General features: G+C 47.2%; 1 protein-coding gene across 4 annotated transcripts in view; it reads left to right on the forward strand.

Annotated features, from left to right (window-relative positions):
• The window catches only part of LOC135914032 (disintegrin and metalloproteinase domain-containing protein 10-like), a 43,804-nt gene extending 22,520 nt beyond the window's left edge, over nucleotides 1-21,284 (forward strand). For all 4 annotated transcript variants that reach the window (XM_065446743.1, XM_065446742.2, XM_065446745.2 and 1 more), the window contains 5 exons: nucleotides 7,268-7,366; nucleotides 8,806-8,999; nucleotides 10,788-10,990; nucleotides 13,508-13,666; nucleotides 21,074-21,284. In XM_065446743.1, the coding sequence (XP_065302815.1) occupies nucleotides 7,268-7,366; nucleotides 8,806-8,999; nucleotides 10,788-10,990; nucleotides 13,508-13,666; nucleotides 21,074-21,088 (670 nt within the window). In that variant the 3' untranslated portion in view covers nucleotides 21,089-21,284. The remainder of the gene's footprint in view (nucleotides 1-7,267; nucleotides 7,367-8,805; nucleotides 9,000-10,787; nucleotides 10,991-13,507; nucleotides 13,667-21,073) is intronic.
• The last annotated feature ends 367 nt before the right edge of the window (nucleotides 21,285-21,651 follow it).

The raw sequence follows: 21,651 nt of genomic DNA on the forward strand, positions 1-21,651 counted from the left end.
CGGAAAGTCGATTACGTGAAGCTTGGTCAACCATATTTTAGACTCACTTCGTTGTATTCGAGATCTCTATGTTCGATCTATAACCGTAATTGTTTCAAGGAGGTTCGATAGTATAGACACGGCGTAGAAATTGCGTATGGGAAGACTATAGGCATTGAAGTAACTGTACACTTTTCACAGATGGTTAGCACAGATGATGAAAAACAGAATAGTTTACAGTAATTTGTACCGCATTCATAGAATTTATTGCAGGGGTCTTGAACCACTTTTTATCCAAAAGTGCATTTGAAGTTAAAGCAAGCTATTTCAGAAGTGCCTTTCCGCAAACAGTACTTCAGTGCGTTCAGCAGGAGCGCGCAGATATCGCCAATCAAATATAGGCTGTGATCTGTTGTGCCATTACCACAAGCCCGGATTCCGAATCAAGATGCAGAATTTATCCTGCGAGTGCCCAAATTCTCCCTTGAAAAGTCAAGATGCTGAGCCGTCAGGCAGCGGTGTCCTGCGGGAGAAGCCTCGGCGAGCAGCATGTTCAGACGTGTCAGCGAGTGCCAGACAGCCCGGCGCCGCACCTCCTTTTGCATGGAGGTCACCGCGCGCGCGAACTTTGAACCGGCTGGCCAGCGCGGTCGCTGGTTGGACCTCTCGGACGACCGCCGAGTGCTGACTTTGTATTGGGCCGTTTGAGTGACAATGGTTCCTCGGGGATTATAATAGACGCGGCGCGCCGCCTGAAAAACTGGATCCGCCGACCCACCGGGAGACAGTGTCGCTCCCGACTGGGGTGAGATGTGTCACGCGTTTTCGCCGGACGTCGCCGTGCGGGAACAGTCGCGTTTGTGTGAGCTCTCGGCCCCAGTGCCGATCCGATTTTGTCCTGTACAATGACCTGTATATAATGTATAAAATCCCTTTCGTTATTCTCATCGACGCCTGGCTCGGAGTCTTCGCTACCAACGCTCTGTCACAAAACGGGTGACGAGCGCTACGGGACCACAAAGTCGTAATAGTGGTGCAGCGGTTCAAAGTCGTAACAGATCCCCCTCGAGGTGCTCCCGGTCCCCCGTCAACTCCTTGCACTGCCAGGGCTACGGCGGAGCAGGGTGGTGCCCACAACGCTGCGCCTACTGAACGACGCCGTGGCGGGAAGTTAAAATTTGATTATGGATGTTCACACAGACATCATTAATTTCGATTTTGGCGCCTACAACCCGTCAAATTCAGAGGCCATCCCTCAGCGTGCGGTTGAGTTCACGTTGTCGCATGCCTTTGCTGCGCTACAGTGTGCTTCGATAGCTACGTCTTGCTGTTTTCGCAGAGTGACATGAGTAGCACATTTGCTTCCGCACTTATCTCTACGAAAATCACACAATTTCCTTGGGTCGAACAAACTTAATCTTCATGTTCGCTCGTGGAAGTGCGTTGACAGCACGCACATCGGTTAATCGATGGGTGCCCCACTGCGGAATCGCGTTGAAAAGATTCCTAGCGTAACGACATATTGATGATGATGTTTTATTGGCGTCCCCTCTAAAACGGGGTGGTGACATATAGTTACCTAGCCTGCTTGGGTTAACCAGGTATGCTATACCTGCTTTACATTGCAGCACCTTATTCCGATAGCAATTACATGGACCCTATAGGCGCATTTCCGCCGTCAGCGTGGCCGTGATTTTCCGTATTCTGAAACTGGGACGACAGTGCTGTGTTGCTTCTTCTGGCCGGCTGGGCTTGTTTCTTCCTTTCCTTGTTGCGCTGTACCAGTTTTAGAATGCAATACAATCTTGCCCAATCCTCAACCCTAGGGATGTTTCGTATGCATGTATTCGAAGTGCGATAACATCGTGGCTGAGCGCTGTATGCTGTGGGTGCGAAAGAAAGCGTGCGAGGATGAGCCGAGGATGGTGGCTCGGTCTCGTATACGCACAAAGAAGGAAGGCGGGGAGGAAGCGCGCCGTCTTTAATCGCGCGCAAGGCACAGGGTGAGGGGGTCATTCTACTCCGGCGGCGGCTGCGTATGGCGCGGCTGAGCACGGCCGCGTGGGCCCTATATTAAAAGCAATCTGCGATAGGTACAGAGTATGGATACGCCGAGGGCTGATATCTTCGTATGCGCTGTGTTCTCGTTGCTTAGTTCGTGTTGAAGAGAGAAGCAGCACGAAGGTCGATTCGCTCGCTGCTGCTGCCGCACTTTATCACGCCAGTGTTTTGACAGTGAGTGCCCGCGGTCGTTTAGCGAGATGTGTTCACGTTTGCCTGTGCTACACGTGACACAATTCTTGTTAATTTTAGGGATGTTCAAATGGTGATTTCAAGGCATTAGGTTAGGGCACTCTGGGTACTTCACGCACTTTCCGGGGGCCATCTATCTATGCATGTATGTTTATACCTAAGCACTGTTCCGCCTACCTGGGTCTCTGGGTAGTCAGTGGTCAAATGGGCAGCGCATCGAACTGCTGTGCTCAGGTAACGGGGTTCGAAACCAACCATCGGACCAACTTGGGTCACTGAGTATGTGGCACTGTTTACATACGTACCGCTCTTCAACCTCTTTCACGCCAACATAGACGCACTGTAGACGCAGGATTGGGTAGGTACCGCTGTTCGAAGAAACTGAAGCCGACTTGGAGTAGTGGGTATGTGCCACTCGGCCTGTGCTGGTCTTCAGTGAACCTCTTTGATGCCAACTTGGGTCACTGAATATGTGCCACAGGGGAATGTGCCGCCGCACAATGAGGAAAAAGATATTTTACATTTATCCGATGCTGAGTGGAATCGAGCGCAAGTCATGAGGGTTCCTCAAGGACAGCAACCCTACGTCTTATCAGGCTGCACCACAAGTGCACTGCTTATGTGCCGCTTTTCAGCGAGCGTCTTTCACGCCAACGCTTTATCGAGCCGCGCCATGAATGCACGGGGTATGTGCCGCGCTTCAGAGAACCTCTCGCCAACCTGGGCCTCCGAATATGTGCCAAGGAGTGTGCGGCAAGCGAGGAAACAAGTCTCGGCGTATGCAGGCACTGGTGCGCCACGCTTCTCGTCTCAGAGGCCAGGAGCAGACTATTTGGCAGTGCCACTATATGGTGCAGCGTGTCCAGTAAAGCGCGAAAGACGAGCCCGGTTGCCGCGTGGTGCGTTTCTGAGCGTTCGCACGCACCTGTGCGCCATGCATTTCGGAAGCCATAGGGAGGCTTCATAGTGGCGGCGCTAGATGGCGCCCAGTGTTCTTAAGCAAGCCGGAAAGAGGAACACGCCTCGTGCATAACTCGTTCGACGGGGGCAATACGTTGAATCGCTATACTGGTGCAACGCTAAGCGCCTTATGGTGGACAGCCATCGACGAGATGGGTTCTGCCGCTTTTTTGAGACCGAATCGAATACGAATCGAATTGTACCAGAAGCGAATCGAATATCGAATAGTTCTCCAATAATGAACTGCCGTTGTCACAATTAAGATAAAGTGGTGTTCACAACCTAGTATTGCTAAAGTTAGCAATATTCTGCCATTACAGGGAATGTTATGAAGCGTTGTTTATTAAACGCACAAATTGAGCGTTAGGAACAAACAAGTAGTTTCTTCGCATGCACATGGCTCTTATCAAAGTGCAAATGATCACTGTGTTGCTTGTAATGTAATGGCAGCCTAAATGACGTAGCTTGCTCCACTACGCAAGCTCTCATTTTTTAAGTCTTTGATATGCCCGCCTGGGTGAAAATTTACCGTACGCTTGCTCCAATTTTATGTTTAATTCGGCCTGTAGTGGTCGCCACATATAAGCTGACCATTGTTGCGCTCTGGGCACGAGCAAGGGGGCACGTGCGAAATAAATTACATGGAGTTTTGATCTGAAAGGGTGTGCTTGTTGTCACGCATGCCCTGCTCCGTCGTGGCCTCCCAGCACGGCTTGACATGAACGCCATGCGATATAGCGCAGTTGACATTTTGAATTGTTAGACAAGCATTTGAAACATATTCGCATTTACGAATAGTGACTATTCGATTCGAAGACCGAATCCAATAGGACAGTATTCCATTAGCTATTCGAAAGTTTCGAATGTTTATACGGCAGATAAAACTACTATTCTTACTTCGTATAGCGGTTTAATAATTTGCTATCGCAATCGATTCCTTGTTTTCCGGGCTAAACTGCTACTTTTCTTTTGTTATGCATCTTCTTAAACACTTTATCTTCCTCAAAACTTCTCTATCTACCTTATAGCGCTACCTATGCCTGTAACTGATCCGATTGTATCAGTCTCTTCCCTGATTTTTTTTTCGTTAATTCTCCAAACGCCTCTTGCTTATTTCGACTGCTGACGGGTTGATGCTTCCGTTCACTATAAATCCGAGCGCTTCTGGAAGGTGTACGTTATCTGCGGGTCTCACCAGGTGAATACTTTCGCATTCGATTAGGATGTTATGAGTGGCTCCGGAATTTTGCTGCAGCATACACATGCCTCATTTGGTGCGAATATTTGCTTCGGTATGGTTCTGTCCTTGGCAGCTGGCGTCAGCCTCAAATAGCAAGACACTGCCATTTGTACTATTGTAAAATTTTTCCTCTTAATTTCTTTCTTCCGATTTTTGTAAATGTTGATGGTCTTTTTTTTGTTTCCATTCTTTGAATCCAATTCACTGACTCTGTTCCCCACACTTTCTTCTCGATGATTCCTGGTTCTCTATTCACACTTTAAATTACCACGCACTTGATTGCCAAGTTTCATGGCCTCTTTCTCCATTCCGTGTCTAACCATAAGAGAAAGCTTTAGATCGGGTCCAACTTCGATGCCACTTATTCAAATACATGTAAACGCAGAAACGCTTCTTTGAGATAACCACTAGGCTGATTTTAATGAAATTTGTTGCATTTGAGAGAGAAAGTTAAATGCTAGTGAGTTTTGAAGCGGAATTTTGATTGAAGGTCTGTGTTAAAGGACTTTTCAAAAATTTATAAGTTTGAACAAAACATAAAAGCACGGAGCTTTTAAATTCGTAGCTCCATAGCAAAACAGACATCGCAGCTTGGTAAACTGCATCCGTTAGAGCAGTCAAAACGGACAAATTTTACTTATCAGTCTATATCTTGCGTAAATTTGTTACATTGTTTACAATATTTTTGCAAGTTTCCTACTAACATATTAGCGGTCTATTTGAGATTCATGTATAATATATCAATTTTGTTCACTTTAAATGTAATATGAGATGCGCTTACATATTCGTGATATCATTCTTCATTGCTGATTTACATAGTTGTAAACTTGATGGTGCCGTTTCCTGAAAATGTGCGATTTTCACCAATGTTTATAAAACAGTTGACGGCTTTAATAAACGATTTGCTGCCAACAGTCACTAGATTTCACCTTTTACTTCCAAACGTAACAAGCCTTATCAAATTTTGTGCGGTGGTTGGCGATAAAAACGATTTCTCTTTGCCCACGTGTTTATATAGGAGTCACCGAGCTAAAGCTTGCTGGCTCGAGCTTCGAACTGAAACGAGCTTCGACCGTGATTTCGACACACCTCAAGGGTGTGCAACACGGGAAGCAGACGACTTGTTCGTCACAGCTTCGAACTGAAACGAGCTTCGACCATGATGGCGACACACCTCGCGGGTGTGCAACACGGGAAGCAGACGACCTGTTCGTCAGAGCTTCGAACTGAAACGAGCTTCGACCATGATGGTGACACACCTCAAGAGTATGCAACACGGGAAGCAGACGACTTGTTCGTCACAGCTTCGAACTGAAACGAGCTTCGACCATGATGGCGACACACCTCGCGGGTGTGCAACACGGGAAGCAGACGATCTGTTCGTCAGAGCTTCCAGCTGAAACGAGCTTCGACCATGATGGCGACACACCTCAAGGGTGTGCGACACGGGACGCAGACGACCTGTTCATCAGATGTTGGGGCTCGGGCCTTGAGTCGCTTCATCAACAGATACCAATCGGACCACAGTGAGCCGCAGGAGCTCAGCGAGCGCACTCGTCGCGGCACCCCACGGCGGCCGTGGTATCTGCGCATCACTGCAGACGCAACTGCGCAGCTACATGCAGCTGTAGTGGCTGACTGGACGACGGCACGACGGTGGCACGACAGCACGGTGGACGACAGCACGACGGTGGCTAGAGTGCGCGCTCGCGCTCACGCGCTGCAGTCTGGCCGAGCTGTTTGGTGCAAGTCAGCTTTGTCCTGCACCAGCTTGACGAACCATAGCAGCCACATCGAAATTGCGACTTTTTTTCGCGGTAGCGCAATACGAAGCGAAGTCTTCCAAGGCGTCTAGCAGGGGCTGCCAGGTGTGAGCATGCGCTGACAGGCGTACGTCTGGTCGGACCTTAAGTTTCGCGTGGTTCGAGAAATAATAGAAATTAGCGAGACCCAACGGCTGCCACACTCATAAGCGGTGTGGCCACAGTTTCATACCTACGCCGTCGGGCGCGGCCGATCGGTAACAGAAGGTAGTTGTCGATAGTACGATAGTCGTACTAATTCCTATCGAAATTCGAGAAGCTAACTTTCCCTTATTTCAGCCTGTTTATTAAAATGCGTCAATAAATATACACGGTAGCAGTAGCAAGAAGCGCACTGATCCAAACACCCTTCTTGATTGGTGTTAGCTACCGGACACTAGCAAACCCCGTATAGGAATCTGCTATATCACGAAATGTAGCAGCCGTAAGAGAGAGAGAGAGAAGGCTTCTTTTGAAAAGCGTGTTTGAAAACAAGGTGACCTTGTGCTCCACTTGCGAGCTGCATGCGCCGCGCACGACTGGAAAATTTGGTCGAGATGCTCACGGCAGCGGGGGCTATCCGGGGAATATGTTTTTTTCATCACGCCCAAGGGGTGGTTAAGGACCCCAATAAAAGCTTATATATTCTGAAAATATCAACCTTCGCGTCACATTTGAGTAAGTGTTTTATTGATTGGTTTAATTCAGTATCTCAGGGCGTAAAAGAGTGTACAAACTACAAACATAGGAAACGCGTAGTTTAGGACGTACTTAGAGCAAACACCGACTGGTGTTTAATTCGCGTCTGACGATTCCTTATGGAAGGAAACCTTCTTGAAAGAATATGTAGAACGCATTTTTCTCCTAGTATACAAATAATACGACCTAGGTTTCATTAGCGAAACGTAAGCTGTGCGGTAATAACTAAAGAATAAGCTGACCGATATCGAAATAATTGCATGGTTGCGGCTAACAGTAAATGTTGTGCCCTTTTCTACATGTTATTGATCATTATTGTCATTTGTCTGCGCAGCCCGTCTACTGGCAGTTGCTGCACGGAGGACTGCCACTTCCTCAACACGAATCATCGATGCGCGAACGTGACCCAGTGCACGCATGAGTCTTTTTGCGAATATCCTTTGAGCAGAGCTTGTTGAGCACATCATAATTCCGTCTCGAAAATACGAAAAGATGAAAGGCATTGTAGAGAGGAGGACAGAAGTTTGAAATAATTGGTAGGGCTTTCTGATCAAGCAACAATTGGATAACGCAAACCGAATACTTGCATATTGCCTATGAATATAAACATAGCGGCAGTGATGATAGAATAGTGCTCCACTGGAGTTGTCTGAGTGTGCTTAAATGTCGCACCACATGCTCATATCCACGCATACGACGCAACCTATGTTGTTTACCACGATTCACGAAGCACTAGACTACTAATAAATATATGCTTAATTGACCTTGTAATCTGTTATGTCTCTTTATCCGACCTGTATAAACTCTTATCGGTTGTTAACAACGTGATCGGACTCGACCCAGGCCTTATCGACCCTTTTCAACCTTTATCGATTGTTATCACCCTTATCGGACTCGATACGACCCTTATCGACCCTTCTCAGTCGTTATCAACCCTATTTGAATCACTCTGACCTTCATCAACCCTTACTTGCCCATGTCAACCTTATCGGCCATTATTCGACCTTTATTGAGCCTTATCGGTCGTTATCAACCTTATCAGAATCGATCCAACCTTTATCACTCTTATCAGTTGTTAACCTTATTGTACTTAATCCGAACTTAATCAACTCTTATAAATTATCAACTTTATTGGAATCAATCCGACCCCTATCAACCCTTATCTGTCCTTATCAATATTAACGGACATGATTCAACCCTTATCAACCATTACGGTCATGATCAACCGTATCGGACTTGATCCGACCATTACAAGCTGTTATCGCTCTTTGACACCTTACCCATCCACGTGGAACTATTATAAGCAGCGATCAGACCCACATAACTCCTCATTACTCCTTATCATCCTTATCAACTCACTGACTGCTTATCTGTCTGTTTTGCGCGACAACATAGAAAACCCGTTGACTACACATCCATGTGCTTCAAATGCGTCTTCTACAAGCGTGGGTGTTTAGCCCGGTGGGCAAGTCGCTCTGCTTCTGATCGTCATGCGTCACTCGTAAGTGACGGTTTTCGTCAGTGAGTCGACATAGAAATGCTTACTTATTTAAAAGCTCCCGATCCCTGTGACGTACCTAACCCCGAGGATATAACGTATATAGCGATCCCCTTTATGGTTTATTTTTTGTGGCCTTCGTCGCGGTGTGTTGCGAGATGGGAGATTACCTTCATGGTGGAGTTAGCGTTTGCTACGCCGCAGACCTAGGCTTGGTTTCTAGCCGGGCGAGCCACTTCTTATTTTCAGTGTGCCGCTGATGTCGTGCGCGTAACCACGCGCGTAATACATTTCTCACGTTCCAAGACGGCATGCACTTTCGCCAGCTCTGACATACGTTCGAGGTTCGTTCCTTGACAAAGCCATGCGTGCACCAGCGTGGGAGCCCACTGTCCGGAACCGCTTGCCCGGCCGAACCTGACGGAGTGCAACCACGGCACACAGGTCTGTCGCAAAGGTCGCTGCGAGGGTTCCATTTGCGAGAAGTTCGGCTACGAGGACTGCCAACTATTGAGCACTGGTGCCCACAGCAGCGCGGAGATGTGCCTCGTGTCCTGCAAGCGCACAGGTAAAGGGTGCCGGTGGAAGCCGATTTCCGAGGTGTAGGAATGGCACCACCTAAATCTCTGAGGCAGTGTTTCTGTAGGAAAACTCTCATATCGTGTAAATGACCGTGCTTGTGCGGCATAATAAGTACGGCAAATCTTAACTGTTAAGGCTTAAGGCTACTGGTCTAGAAGTTATAACAAAAAAAAAATAGATGGTTGCAGCGATGTCGTTTCCACTAGCACAGTGAACTTGTGTGTCGGATGGCAGCTCCTCTAAGAAAGACAAAGTACGGACAGCACTTCCGTCACCTGTCGTCGTTCGCTACTTGAAATTCGCGATGACTTTTTCTTGAATCAGAGGTTCCATCAGCGGTTCTTCAATCAGTAGCTAGTGTCACTGTGTTTAATTAAGTGCTTTAAATCAAGGGACGTTTCATGCCAGAAACTACAGCGCAAGATCAAAAGTAATCGATGACAGTCGCACTGCAACTTGGAGCAGCATATACCTTTCGGCACACTTTCTTGAGGCACACACTTCGCACACTTTGCTGAGGCGGCATATACCTGGAGGTTTTCTGTCGTCCCAGTTATCGACAAGTTTCAGAGAGCATCTATATAGTCACGATGTAGCACGTTTGCCTGTGCACGCAGGCTCGTTATCTGTCCTCATTGTCCTCATCACTTATTCATCTATTACAGGGTAGCAAATCGAATGAACTTGCAAATAGTGCTTGTTCTTTCTCTTCCACATCCCCTCGTACCCTATTTATAAATTGTGTGCACCTTATAGTGGATTCTGTACTTGTTTCACAGCTGGAGGTTATAATCCGTAAATTTGTTTAATGCCGCGAAAGGATGGAGGTGTGAACATAGAGTAAGATGGGAGCTAAACTGTACCTAAGCAAAAGAGTGCGCAGTCTATGCGACTAAGTATACGACAGTAAGGCCAGGCGAGATGATATCATTGCGCATGCGTGCTAGTCTCCATCGTTTCGAAGCGCTGTAAGCAAACTCAAGAGGCGAACGCCATGGTTGGCGTACGAATCGTATCACCAGTGCAGCGAGCAAGATACAGAACGCGAACTACACTAAATGCGAGATAGACAAGAACTAACTCACCGAAGAGTAAGGTACAGAAATCGCACAAGTATACAGATTCTTTATCGATTTCGTTATCGGAGACTCTTGTTGCTTTGATTGAGGTTTGTCCTTGTTGGAAACCGGTTGATGTGCCTACAAATTCTAGCGTGAGCTCCTCTGCGCAGATTACAAACAGCTGAAACAAGTTTCCCATGGGTTAGACTTGAGTAGCGGGACATGATACGTTGAATTGTTTGTAGCCTCGTTGTTTATAACTGTCTTTTTATTTCGTTTCCCGTTCTTCTCAGCGCATGCGCTTGAAGTAAGCGTCAATGGCAAGCCAGCGCCTTCTTTGTTAGTTTACTCTCTTTCTCTCTTGTTTCGGACATTTTTGACTTTTACATCCGCGCACACTTACACCCATGTCTCGAGCGCTTGTGGGACGCGTTGCTACACGAAGAAAAAGTATCCGCAGCAGCTGGAACGCTAAAGAAAACTGGATGACTACCGCATTACTGCAGCGTCAGTCTGACTGATGCGTCTCGAAAGCACTGTCTGTTAAAGATAGCAGTAACGCAAGCGTATTGATCGCTTTGCTTGGCGGCGCACTGCGCAAGCGCTGCAGACAGAACGGTGGATGCCTGCAGCGACTATGCCGGATCAACAATCCAGCAGATTTCCTTTTATGAAGTCCTATGTCACTGAATCAACGCTGGTGAACTTCGCAGGCACAGACGGCCCATGCCTAGACACGTGCAAGGAACCCGCCCTGCTGTCGCTATGTGGCAAAAGGAGGGAGGCCGGTGCCGCGTGCAACCAGAACCGCGGCTACTGCGACGTGTTCCACCGGTGCCGTATTGTGGACGAGAACGGGCCGCTGGCACGCCTTCAACAGCTGCTCGTGCCAAACCGGGTGCGCGAGCTAATCAAGGTGGGCAGAGCTCTGCTTCGGAAGTGACACACCCTGGTAGACAACATATGCAAAGACCTGCACTCAAGCTTAGCGTGCTCACAAGCGAACGTAGCGCCAGACCTAAATACACTGTGTAGAACAAAGTCCGCGGACACCTAATCACCTCTTTCGAGTTGCGTATGCAGACGCATTAATTCCCAGTTGAACGCCACTGAGTGTTCTTTCGAGTTGTGAACTCCTCCTCGCAGGCAAGCGAGTGCGTTGAGGTACTTGGCCAACGCCTCCTAGATAGCACAAGGCCGGTTCACTTTGATTCATGACGCCTTGCTACCTTGCTCGACTGCCATAGAATTTAATGGGGACACTCCCGAATAAGCCCAACGGCTCCTCCATAGCAGGATACCGGTGCATTTTGATCCGTGACATCATGTTCCCTTGCCCGACTGCCATAGAGTCTAATGACGACGCTTCCGAGTAAGCAGCGGTGATTTTGATGTCACCGCTTTCATTACACCGGGCTTGGCAAAGAAAATTTCGGTCCAAGTAGCCTGACGTCACAAATCTGACACCCTGCTTTCATGCAACGCGTGGCGTGCTAACGCGGCAGCAGGTGTTACTTTTTGCCCACTCTGCTCCATCGAGGTGCGTGTGTAACTTGACGTTGCAGCCAACGGCAATTTAGATGCCGTTTTTCGCGTGTCCAGACGACAGACGACGGCTTTCTTGCTCAATGAGCCATTTAATGCTTTCGCATCGATGAAACATAAGCACAGATATTGGAGGACGCTTAAGCTTCGCCTTTAAGAGTGGAACGCGATAGCATTAAAATATCACTGGCTGCTTCTCGCGCTTCCCGGCAACGGTAGCTTACGTAACAGTAATGTTTACCGGGAAACTCTGGCGGTGAACGCGATGCACGAAGAGGCGAGCTTTCTGGTAGAAACGGGGTCTCTTGCGTGGGCTGATTCCAGAAGTAGTGCACAGACGCGCCAAAAAAAAAGAGAAAAAGTACACCATTTTCAGGTTTCGTTATTGTTTCGTACTTTTAATATTTCAGTCTGAGCAGATTTAACACCAAAGGCATGCGCTGTCGGTGCTTTCTTTCATGAAATTTATTTTTAGGCTGTCTTTCTCAACGTTCCGAGGAATAACTTTGTCAAGAATGCAAGACAAAATATGAGCAACTTTACTGATAGAATGGTGTGGCAATATAACCAGCATATACCGCATGTCGTATACCATGGCGTGGCATATACATATACTTAAATATACATGGAAACTTTCGCTCACGGACATCTCCGCCGACACCGACACCTAATTTTGTGGGACACGGGGTCCTTAACGCTATCGAATTCAAACCGCAACACAGAGATATCGCTGCACGTGACATGGTTGACAAAGACCTGAGAGAGTGGTCAGGCCCTTCTATACACAATGTGCGGCCAGCATTGGCAAGCTGATGGACATTGTGATGGTTGGAGTCGGGCATGAAATAGATGGTAGCTGGCCCATGCCGTCGTCCAACTTATCCACGCTGAGGACTTTGTTGAAGGGAGAGACTTGTTCTCATCGAGAACGAGGAATATGGGATTTATTTACAGTATTTACATGAGAACGTTACAGTTCATCAGTCTACATGACTGAAAGAGGAATGCACACTGAGGAGCCGCCAACGGCTCCTTAAGTACACTATGTCCTCCCTAGATCCCTAGGTGAGGGAGAACGGCCCTTGAACCTCTTACCAATTCGGAGCGTTCAAAGTCATCGTAGCCGACCTGCCTTTCAGGGGAGGGTTCAAACACACTTCCGCACAGGTTTCACTGACCACGCCGAGGTGAGTCGATTCTCGCAGACATGGGTTTTGTCCAGAGCCGGCGCCTCTTCGTCCCAGTGTTGACTCCGCAGACAATGGCCTCCGCGTCATTCCGTGACTTCTAAGCCCCGTATAACGGCCGCCAGACATCTTCTCCCAGGAGTTCCACCGCTTCTAACAAGCCGTGGCGGCCACGGCGAATCCACGCACAATACTTGGTCCGCCGACCACGTTTATTCATAGCGGCGCCGAGGGGGTGTTGTTGCGGCACACCGTCGTCCCTACAAAATGGGTCGCCGCGGCATGTGGGGAAGGCTTCCATGGTCGCTTCTGGGAAGCTCGCCACCCTCGCAGCTGTGGCTGGCTGGGAAAATATTGTAGGTCGGTACCCTTGCAGGCCGTTCGTAACAACATGTAAGGTTAAGGTAATCAGTTTATAAGCCGGAATTAGCAATACTGCACACTTATCCGTAAAACTATGAACACTTAGTACAATGGCGTAGGGAGCAACGGCAATACGCAGGTAACATTAGCCCTTCATAAACCAAGCCACTGCCAACACAGTGCAAACATCGACAAAACATCTGCATGTGCTGTCTGGGTTCTGTCTAGCAATTTTGCTTTATACAAATGTATAAAATGGTTATGACGCCAGAGGTCAACCGCACTGTTCTCCTCTGTTTCCCGATCTTGGAGGCCTTAGTTACGTTAAACCGGTGCAGCGATATACCTGGGTGGCGGCCCTGCTTGGTGTGCTGTTTCTGCTTGCTGTGCTGCTGTTCATCCGCTGCTGTGCCGTGCTCACGCCAACAAACAACCCAAGGCTGCCCAAGGCCAAGACGTTCAAGGAAGGCATGGAAAACCCTTGGAAACTTCTCCAGGTAGGGACGTCGCTCTCTGTCTTTAATATGATTCACATTGTCAGCGTATTTCTCGCAGTTTTCGGGGTGTCTCTGTCTGTCTGTCTGTCTGTCTGTCTGTCGGTCGGTCGGTCGGTCGGTCGGTCGGTCGGTCGGTCGGTCGGTCGGTCGGTCGGTCGGTCGGTCGGTCGGTCCGTCCGTCCGTCCGTCCGTCCGTCCGTCCGTCGGTCGGTCGGTCGGTCGGTCCGTCCGTCCGTCCGTCCGTCCGTCCGTCCGTCCTCTTATGGTGAGCCTAAGTTGTATGCTTGCTTGGGCCACTAGTTATGTGCTCCTGGCCGTGATGCCGTCGTGGTCGTTCCGTCGTCGTCATTCAAGTTTCGTGTTCTTACTCTCGCTATGCCATCATCATCATGCCTTCTGTCCCGACACAGTGACCCAGGTTCTCTAATAGCTTGGGCCACTAGGTATGTGCTCGTGGCTGTTATGCCGTCACGTCCGTTGCATCGTTGTCATTCCAACTTTTTGATCCGACTCTCGTCATGCCGTCATCGTCGCGCCTTCGTCGTCATCTAGTCGTCACGAATTCTGTGTGCTGCTATCGTCTTCATGCCGTTGGGGTGATTGCGGTCATTGTGTCGTCTTTAGCTTTGTCATCTCTCACTCTTCATGCCGTTGTCGTTTATATCATCGTCGTCATACAGTCGTCCTGTATTTCTTGTCAAACAGCGGTCGTGATGCTGTTGCGGTTGTCGTGGCTATTCCATCGTCGTCACTCCAGTTTCGTCGTCCGACTTTGTCATGCCGTCGTCATCACGCCATGTTTGTCACACAGGCTTCGTGATACAGGATTCGTCGCGTCATTGTAATAATGCACTCGTTGTCATCCCGTTTTCGGCACACCCTTTGTCATGTCATCGTCATACAGTGCTCACCATGCATTCAGTGTCACACCTGCGTCGCGATGCCGTCGTCCTCGTTTTATCGTTGACACTCCAGCTTCGTCATCCGACTGTCGTCATGCCGTAATCGTTATGCGGTCATCGTCTTGCCTTCATCGTCACACATTCGTTATCAGACTATTGTCGTCATGTCGTCGTTGTCACGCTATCGTTCCCCCGCAGGGACGTCTGCGAGAGCAGGCGCTTGGTGTGTCACGATACCACGGATCCGAGAACATGGGGCTTCGGAACCTCCCGCACCTTGCCGTACACGGCTTTTCCATGTCCGGGAAAAAGAGGACCCTGGGGGTTGAGCCGATGCTTGTTGTTTGGACCTTTGCAGGCCCGCTGTAGAGGCAACACACCTCTTTGGCCTTGGCTTCACGTAGACAGCGCCCCCGGACTGACTCCTTCGGTGGAAATCGGTAGCTGCCATTTTCCATCCTCCTCCAGAATCTTCATCTTTCTCTCTAACTTTCAACATTTTCTGACCTCACTTCTGTTTACTTCCTATATTCCCCGCATCAAAGGTTAACCTTGTGCAGAAGAACGAAGCTTGGCTTTACGTATTTAGTAATCGCAGAAACGTACAGGTGGCATCCGCAGGACTTGTTTTTTTATAAGTTGTGTGGCGCCCCCTTGCTGGCGTTGCTGATGAAAGCTTAAGTTTTCCTATGGATAGTTCTTTGCGAAAATTCCTGATCGCCCTCAGAAACGAGGGTGCACCGTAGAACTATTTCATTTCTTTAGACCAAAGACTGAAAACGTTCCCCAATATAAAGTAATTAAATCTGAGAAACCAGGAAAGACAACGAGAATGATCTCGCTTCTAAATATCTGTCTGTAAACTATAGGATAAGGCTATAAGGCATCGAAATATGCAAGTGGTGACCTTCTCTTGAACTTCATGGCGAAAAGTAATATGAAAAACTACGTAATCTAGTGTCTTTCGGGGACATGCCAGTTTCAGTGACCTTACTCCGCACCACGAGCACCGCCATTTCCGATGGTGATATGACGGAACTGACCGAGACCGATCTTCTGGAAGAATGGAAAGAACCAAATCTTATCAACGTAAAACGAATCACAATGAGGCATGACGGCAACTAGATTCATACTAAGCACCTAATTCTCACATTAACTTCCGGTGTGCAACCATCGAGGCAGGTTACGTTAAGATCGTAGGACCGTGCATTCCAAACCATCTCCATTGCTTCACGGCTTACGGAACTACCGAGGTACACCTGACTTGTGATAAATGCAGTGCACACGAACATGTGCTGAATTCTGCGAAAACGCTTCACATTGTTTAAACTGCGATGGGGAGCAAGCCGCATGCTCGCGGTCCTGCCCATCCCGGAAGGGAGAAAAAGAAATTGTAGCAATTAAGGTAAAAGAGAACCTATCGTTCAAGCAAGCACGGAGGGGGGTGGTATATCTGCCAAAGAACAGCTTTGGCGAAGTGGCGCGTCAGGGGACAGCTTCGCGACGGCTTCAGCCGGCTGCTGTCCGGCCCTCGCGCAGTGAACTGGCGGCGACGCCGTTCGCCTCCTTGGCGGCTGCGAGTTGCACTGTGCCGCCGTCCCAGAAGGGGTCACCGACATCCGGGTTTATGGCCTCCAGGGTCTTGTATCTTGAGGCGAGGCAACCAAGGCGAACACACCGCTCGCAAGAGCGGGTGTGGCGATGGATGTAGCGATGGGCGCAACCGGAAGAGGCAATGAACACAACTTTCAGCCAAGCGGCGCATTCAGCGCCAAATGAGCGGCGGGGTTCTCTCGACCGCTCTAAAGAAGAGAAACCGCGCAATACGGGACCCGAGAAAGGCTCTGTAATCTAATACTTATTCCGTAAACACAACGCACGCGCTTCCTTTTCAATATGAACTCGCAAATAGCTAAATGGGACGTCAGAGGTATCCTTGAAATTTCGATGACATTAAAAAACTGATTCGCAAATTTAGTCCCAGGGTGCTGTGTGTTCAAGAAACACACCTCAAACACACGCAAATAAGCTTTCATCGGCACTATGTTATTCTTCGTAAAGTTCACGATGATGCAGTCGCCGTCATCTGGTGGTGTGGCTGTAATAGTCAATAGAGATATTGCCTGACGGGAAATAAAATCTCGAACGCCGCTAGAGACAGTTGCTGTCCAAGCGTTGCTGTTAGATTAGCTAGTAACTACCAGCTCTATACACATTCCTCCCGGTTATCGAATTCATAAAGCCCAATTTCAAAATTATATTGAGAAACTTTCAGAGCCATACACGGTCGGAGATTTAAACGCGCGTAGTATTTTATGGGGAGGCGCTCGTTGCGATGGCAAAGGGCGCCTAATAGAAAATTTCCTCTTTTTCTCAGGCGCGTACTTGCTCAATAAGAAGCCAACGTACTACAGCGTTGCGCACAAAACGTGCTACTCAACCACTTCGCGATAGTTTTAACACTTGCAAAACAGGATGAATTCTCCCGACATATCGCCTGATGCATGAATGACTCGGCAAACGGTGTACTTTTCTGGGAACTCACATAGTCAGGCCGAGATGACATTGCTGGATTTAATATAGGCTATGCTGTGTCTTACCTAAAAAGTTTTAGAAGAGCCGCTCCCACAAAATGCATACAGCAACCTAGCCAATAAACGTCGCATCCTATGGTGAAACGACGAATGTAGAAAAGCACTGAAAAAAACAAAACAAAGCTAGGGGATCGCTTCAAGACTCTACAAAAAAAAAATTTACACGATCAAAGTCTCAAGGCAGAAGAACTTGTAGATTTGCTAAGTGAAATAGTTGAGCACAGTGCCTTTGAAATATAATTTCTTGCGTGGACAAGGTAAATGTGTGGAATAGAGTAAATAGATTAAAAGGCCGTCAGTCACATTCTCTGCCCTTATAGATACAGAAGGTGATAGCCAAGAATATCAGGCAGACTTTCTGGTTGAACATGTTGAGTATATCTCTAGTGAATCTCACTACATTGAACCTCTCCTGAAGTTCAAAGAAAATGCAGAGTGACAGCCCCTTTTAAGCAGAAGTACGCTAAACGAGGCATACAATTGATCATTTAGTCTTGCTGAACTTTGGTCACCTCTCAACTGTTGCAACAACTCGGCACCATGTGACAGCAGTGTCATGTACGAAATGACTAGGCACCTGCACCCTGAAGCCCTAAAAACAATTTTAAGTATTTTCAATACCACGCGGACAACTCTTCGAAGGAAAGTATTATCATCCCCATACTTAAACAAGGCAAGGACCCATCATTAGCCAGTAGTTACAAAAGAAGTAGTGAAGGAATGGATGCAGCTTTGACTAGCTGTCTTTGCAAACAGAAAAGTGGTAAACCAGAGCTTTATCTCTGTTTGACAAAGAAACGAAACCTTAAGCCACCTTCATTGTCGTTTTAGGGAAGGCTATGTTCACAATATACCACCTTGTTTGCATTGAGGAATATATTAGCGATGTTTTTATTATTATTATTCTGCAATGCCAAGCACACTAAAAATTCTAGACCTTCTTCACTTAGGCATCCGCTTAACTACTGGTGCCTTCAGGACACGTCCTGTAAAAAGCCGCTACGTAGTATCAAGCGAGCGGTCACTCCATCTACAGCATATTCCAGTTTCACATAATATCTGAACGTACATTCAAATCCTGAACATACTTGCTACAAAGCTGTAACCAATTTGTCCTGTATCTTGCTTTTCAATATCGGCCCACAGACGGAGAGCCCTTCTCACTGCGTGTGAGGAACCTCAGTGAAGGAATGTGTGTCCCACTTATAGAACATCGTCTAATGCCTCCAGCAAAACTGCTCTCGCCGTGACAGTGGCAGCTGTTAGAATGCGAAGCATCGTTTATCAAGGTCACAAAGCACGCCCCAGAGGCACGAATTCGAATGTACTTTCATGAACTTCAGGTGAAGTATTCATGCCCGGAGTGTTACACTGACGCATCAAGATCACAGTTTCGAGTGCCCTTTGCAGCACTCGGACCATCCTTTCTGAATCATATGTGCTGCACCCGGAAGCGAGTATCTTTACGACCGAAGCATATGCAGTACTGTCGGCTGTGAAACTTATCATGAAAAGAAATATACAAAAGAGTAATTATATTCAGCGACTCTCCAAGTGCTGTAAGATATTTAAGGTTGTCCTGTTAAAGCAAAACTGTTGTGCTAAATTCTCTTTATCCTGCGTACAGCATATATGTCAGGCCAGTATGTCATTATATTACTACGTTGCAGTGACGGTGAAGAAAGACACAGTGCGAATACTGTGAGCTACAAATTTAACTCTTTATTGCGCAGACTTGTGTGCAGCGAAACAAGTTACGCTCAACTACAACGATAGTGGCGAGCAAAGTTAGCGATTGTCGAAAATCAGATCAGTGGGTCGAAAGCGTCAGCTTTTATACTTGACACGTCGAAGGTTCCCGCATAACCGCATGTGCCCACGTGCCTCTTAGTAAGTACTACAAATTCACTTCGCGCATAGAATCAGATTACACAAGCTTCGCTGACAGCAGACAAAAGATGGAAAATCGATAACATTCTAGAGACTTCCGATGCATGCAGGCTCGTCCTGCAATGGTTTATGAAGTTTAACATTTGGTAGCCGGTGAAAAACGGTCACCGGAGAAAGGTGAACAAATAACACCTGTCATTGTGCTAGGTTCCTGGCCATAGAGGCATCAAGGGTAATATGCTTGCAGACGAAACCGCCACACCAGTAGCAATGAGTAGCTGTCCCTGCCACATATTTGAAGCCTTTCTTACGGAAAAAGCTCAGAAGCTAATGGAAACACTCATAAGACAAAGAAACAGCTTCTATGGTGCATGTTATTAAGTCACAGTTAAGAAATTGACCACCCATAACAAAACTACCACGAACTGAGGTCATAATATGTCGACTAAGAATCGGGAACATATACAACAGGCACTCATACCTAGTGACTTTTGATGACGCACCTATCAGTGGTAAATGTGGTGAGACGTTGAATGTCCTGTACGTATTGCAGGAATCTCGTGAAACAGAAAAAAAAGCACTTTCGTTGACCATACCTTCAGAACATTCCTTCGAATTTCGCAATGGAATTGAGCAATGTTCCTTGGAAAATCAGCCTTAGTTGCTTTGGATGATGTTTGTTGACTGCATGTTATAAACACAAGTGATCTCTAGCACAGCCTTTAATCAGAGGCTACTGCTGCGATTGTAGCACTTAGGGCATGTGCTTCCCTGCCCTTGCGCACAAGGGCCACGATGAGGCATTAGTGCTACCTGAATATTCTTACATCTTCACCTTGCACTCACTTGACAACACATATTTTGTGTTCATAGCTCACCTCCCATGTTATAGTTTTAATGCACATACATTATATTTTACGTATTTACCCTGGATACTTCAGGCCACTATACAGCCAAGTCACATCTATTACGATTTGTCATTGACCGCACCATAGAATACATCAAACTATATGCTGGCGTTCTTTGGCCATTATTGGTCCTTGCTCCAGAAAGCCCATACATAATCACGCTGTCGTTTTACCATCGTTATCACTTAAGTAAGGTCATCCCATTGTCATCATGTCGTTGTCTTCAAGTGGTTTTATATGGTCTTCATCGATCGATCGACGGTATACCTTCGTCATTCTATCGTAATCATGCTGTTATCAATCAATCGTCACTATACCGCCGCTATCATCCATCGTCATGATAGCGCCTTCTACAGAGAGTTGCTATCCTGCAACCGTTGTCATACTGTCATCCTCATGCTGCACTATCATCTTCATTTCAGCTTCGTCATCCTGATATCATGCCGGTGTTGTCGTCAAACAATTGCCATCATACTCTCGTCGTTATCGCATACCATCGTCATCATTTAAGAATCGTGATCACGCCATACTGTCGTCGTTATACCGCATTTGTCGTTCTGCAGATGTTACATAAACATGATTTCAGAAATGCGGTGTGCCTCTACATTGCTCGAATGCTAGTCGCATTACCATCGGCAGTCATCATATAGGATGAGTTCTGTCGTACTTTTTTTTTTCACATGCTGTATGCTTTCTGTATCTCTTTTGATTTAGAACGTCGTGCTTGTTTAAGAAATAGTGAGCACCCAAATTTGGAGCAGTGCGAGAGAGAGACGGCCACTTAGATTTCCCTTTACGAGTAAAGCAGTCTTAGTCATATTGTTCTTGCTTTTGTCATATTTTAGCACTCTGCTTATTTTTCAGTTTTATTCGCGGCTGCACAGTTCAAGCGTCGTAAGGCAGCTGTGGTCATCACACTGAGTGTTCGCAGCCCCCTCAAGAAAACCTGTAGGGAAACGGACCTCTCAGTACGGATATATAAACGAACCTTGCCTCCCCCCCCCCCCACATAACATACACAGTACCCTGTAGATGTTTCAAAAGATCCAATAATTAACAGCTGCAGCAGCAACTTTCGCACATGAAATCTTCTCTTTTGCTTTCTCTTTTCAGGTTCCGACTGTATAAACCGACAGAGCCGAAGCAATTCTTCGAATCACAGTTTTGCGCTTAAATCAGTTTAGGTGCTCGTGTTAAAAAGGCAATGTATTTGTATAGTAGCTTATGTTTATTATTTCGCCTTGTAAACTTGAACTGGCAAGAAATACTCGCCTAGACAAAATATCGCGCAGAAGAACCAAGAAGGCCTAATTCTTTCCCCGGACTTGCAATTATCTCTATAGCACCGACCGACCAATGTGTTCATATTTTGACAAAGCGCTAATATATTTTGAATATTTATTGCCAATTTTGCTTTTAAAAGAAGAGCACCGTTTTAAGAATCGGCTTGCTTGGTGACAACTTAATCTCACCTATGACGCTCTAACGAGCAGTGTAGTTATTTGTCGGGTATGTGTCTGATTGAGAAACAGACCCTGGCTAAGGCACGCAGTCAAAAAAGGGATAATATCTCGGTTCGACAGAGGTAAGAATAAATCAACGTTCTCTCCACCCTCACCGCTTTCATTTTTTGTGAATAATCTTGCTCGAGTGACTGCCCTTTGGTATGTTTCTCATCGTGGTGTATAAAA

This window comes from Dermacentor albipictus, chromosome 4, assembly GCF_038994185.2.
Source record: "Dermacentor albipictus isolate Rhodes 1998 colony chromosome 4, USDA_Dalb.pri_finalv2, whole genome shotgun sequence".
Classification (NCBI taxonomy): domain Eukaryota; kingdom Metazoa; phylum Arthropoda; class Arachnida; order Ixodida; family Ixodidae; genus Dermacentor; species Dermacentor albipictus.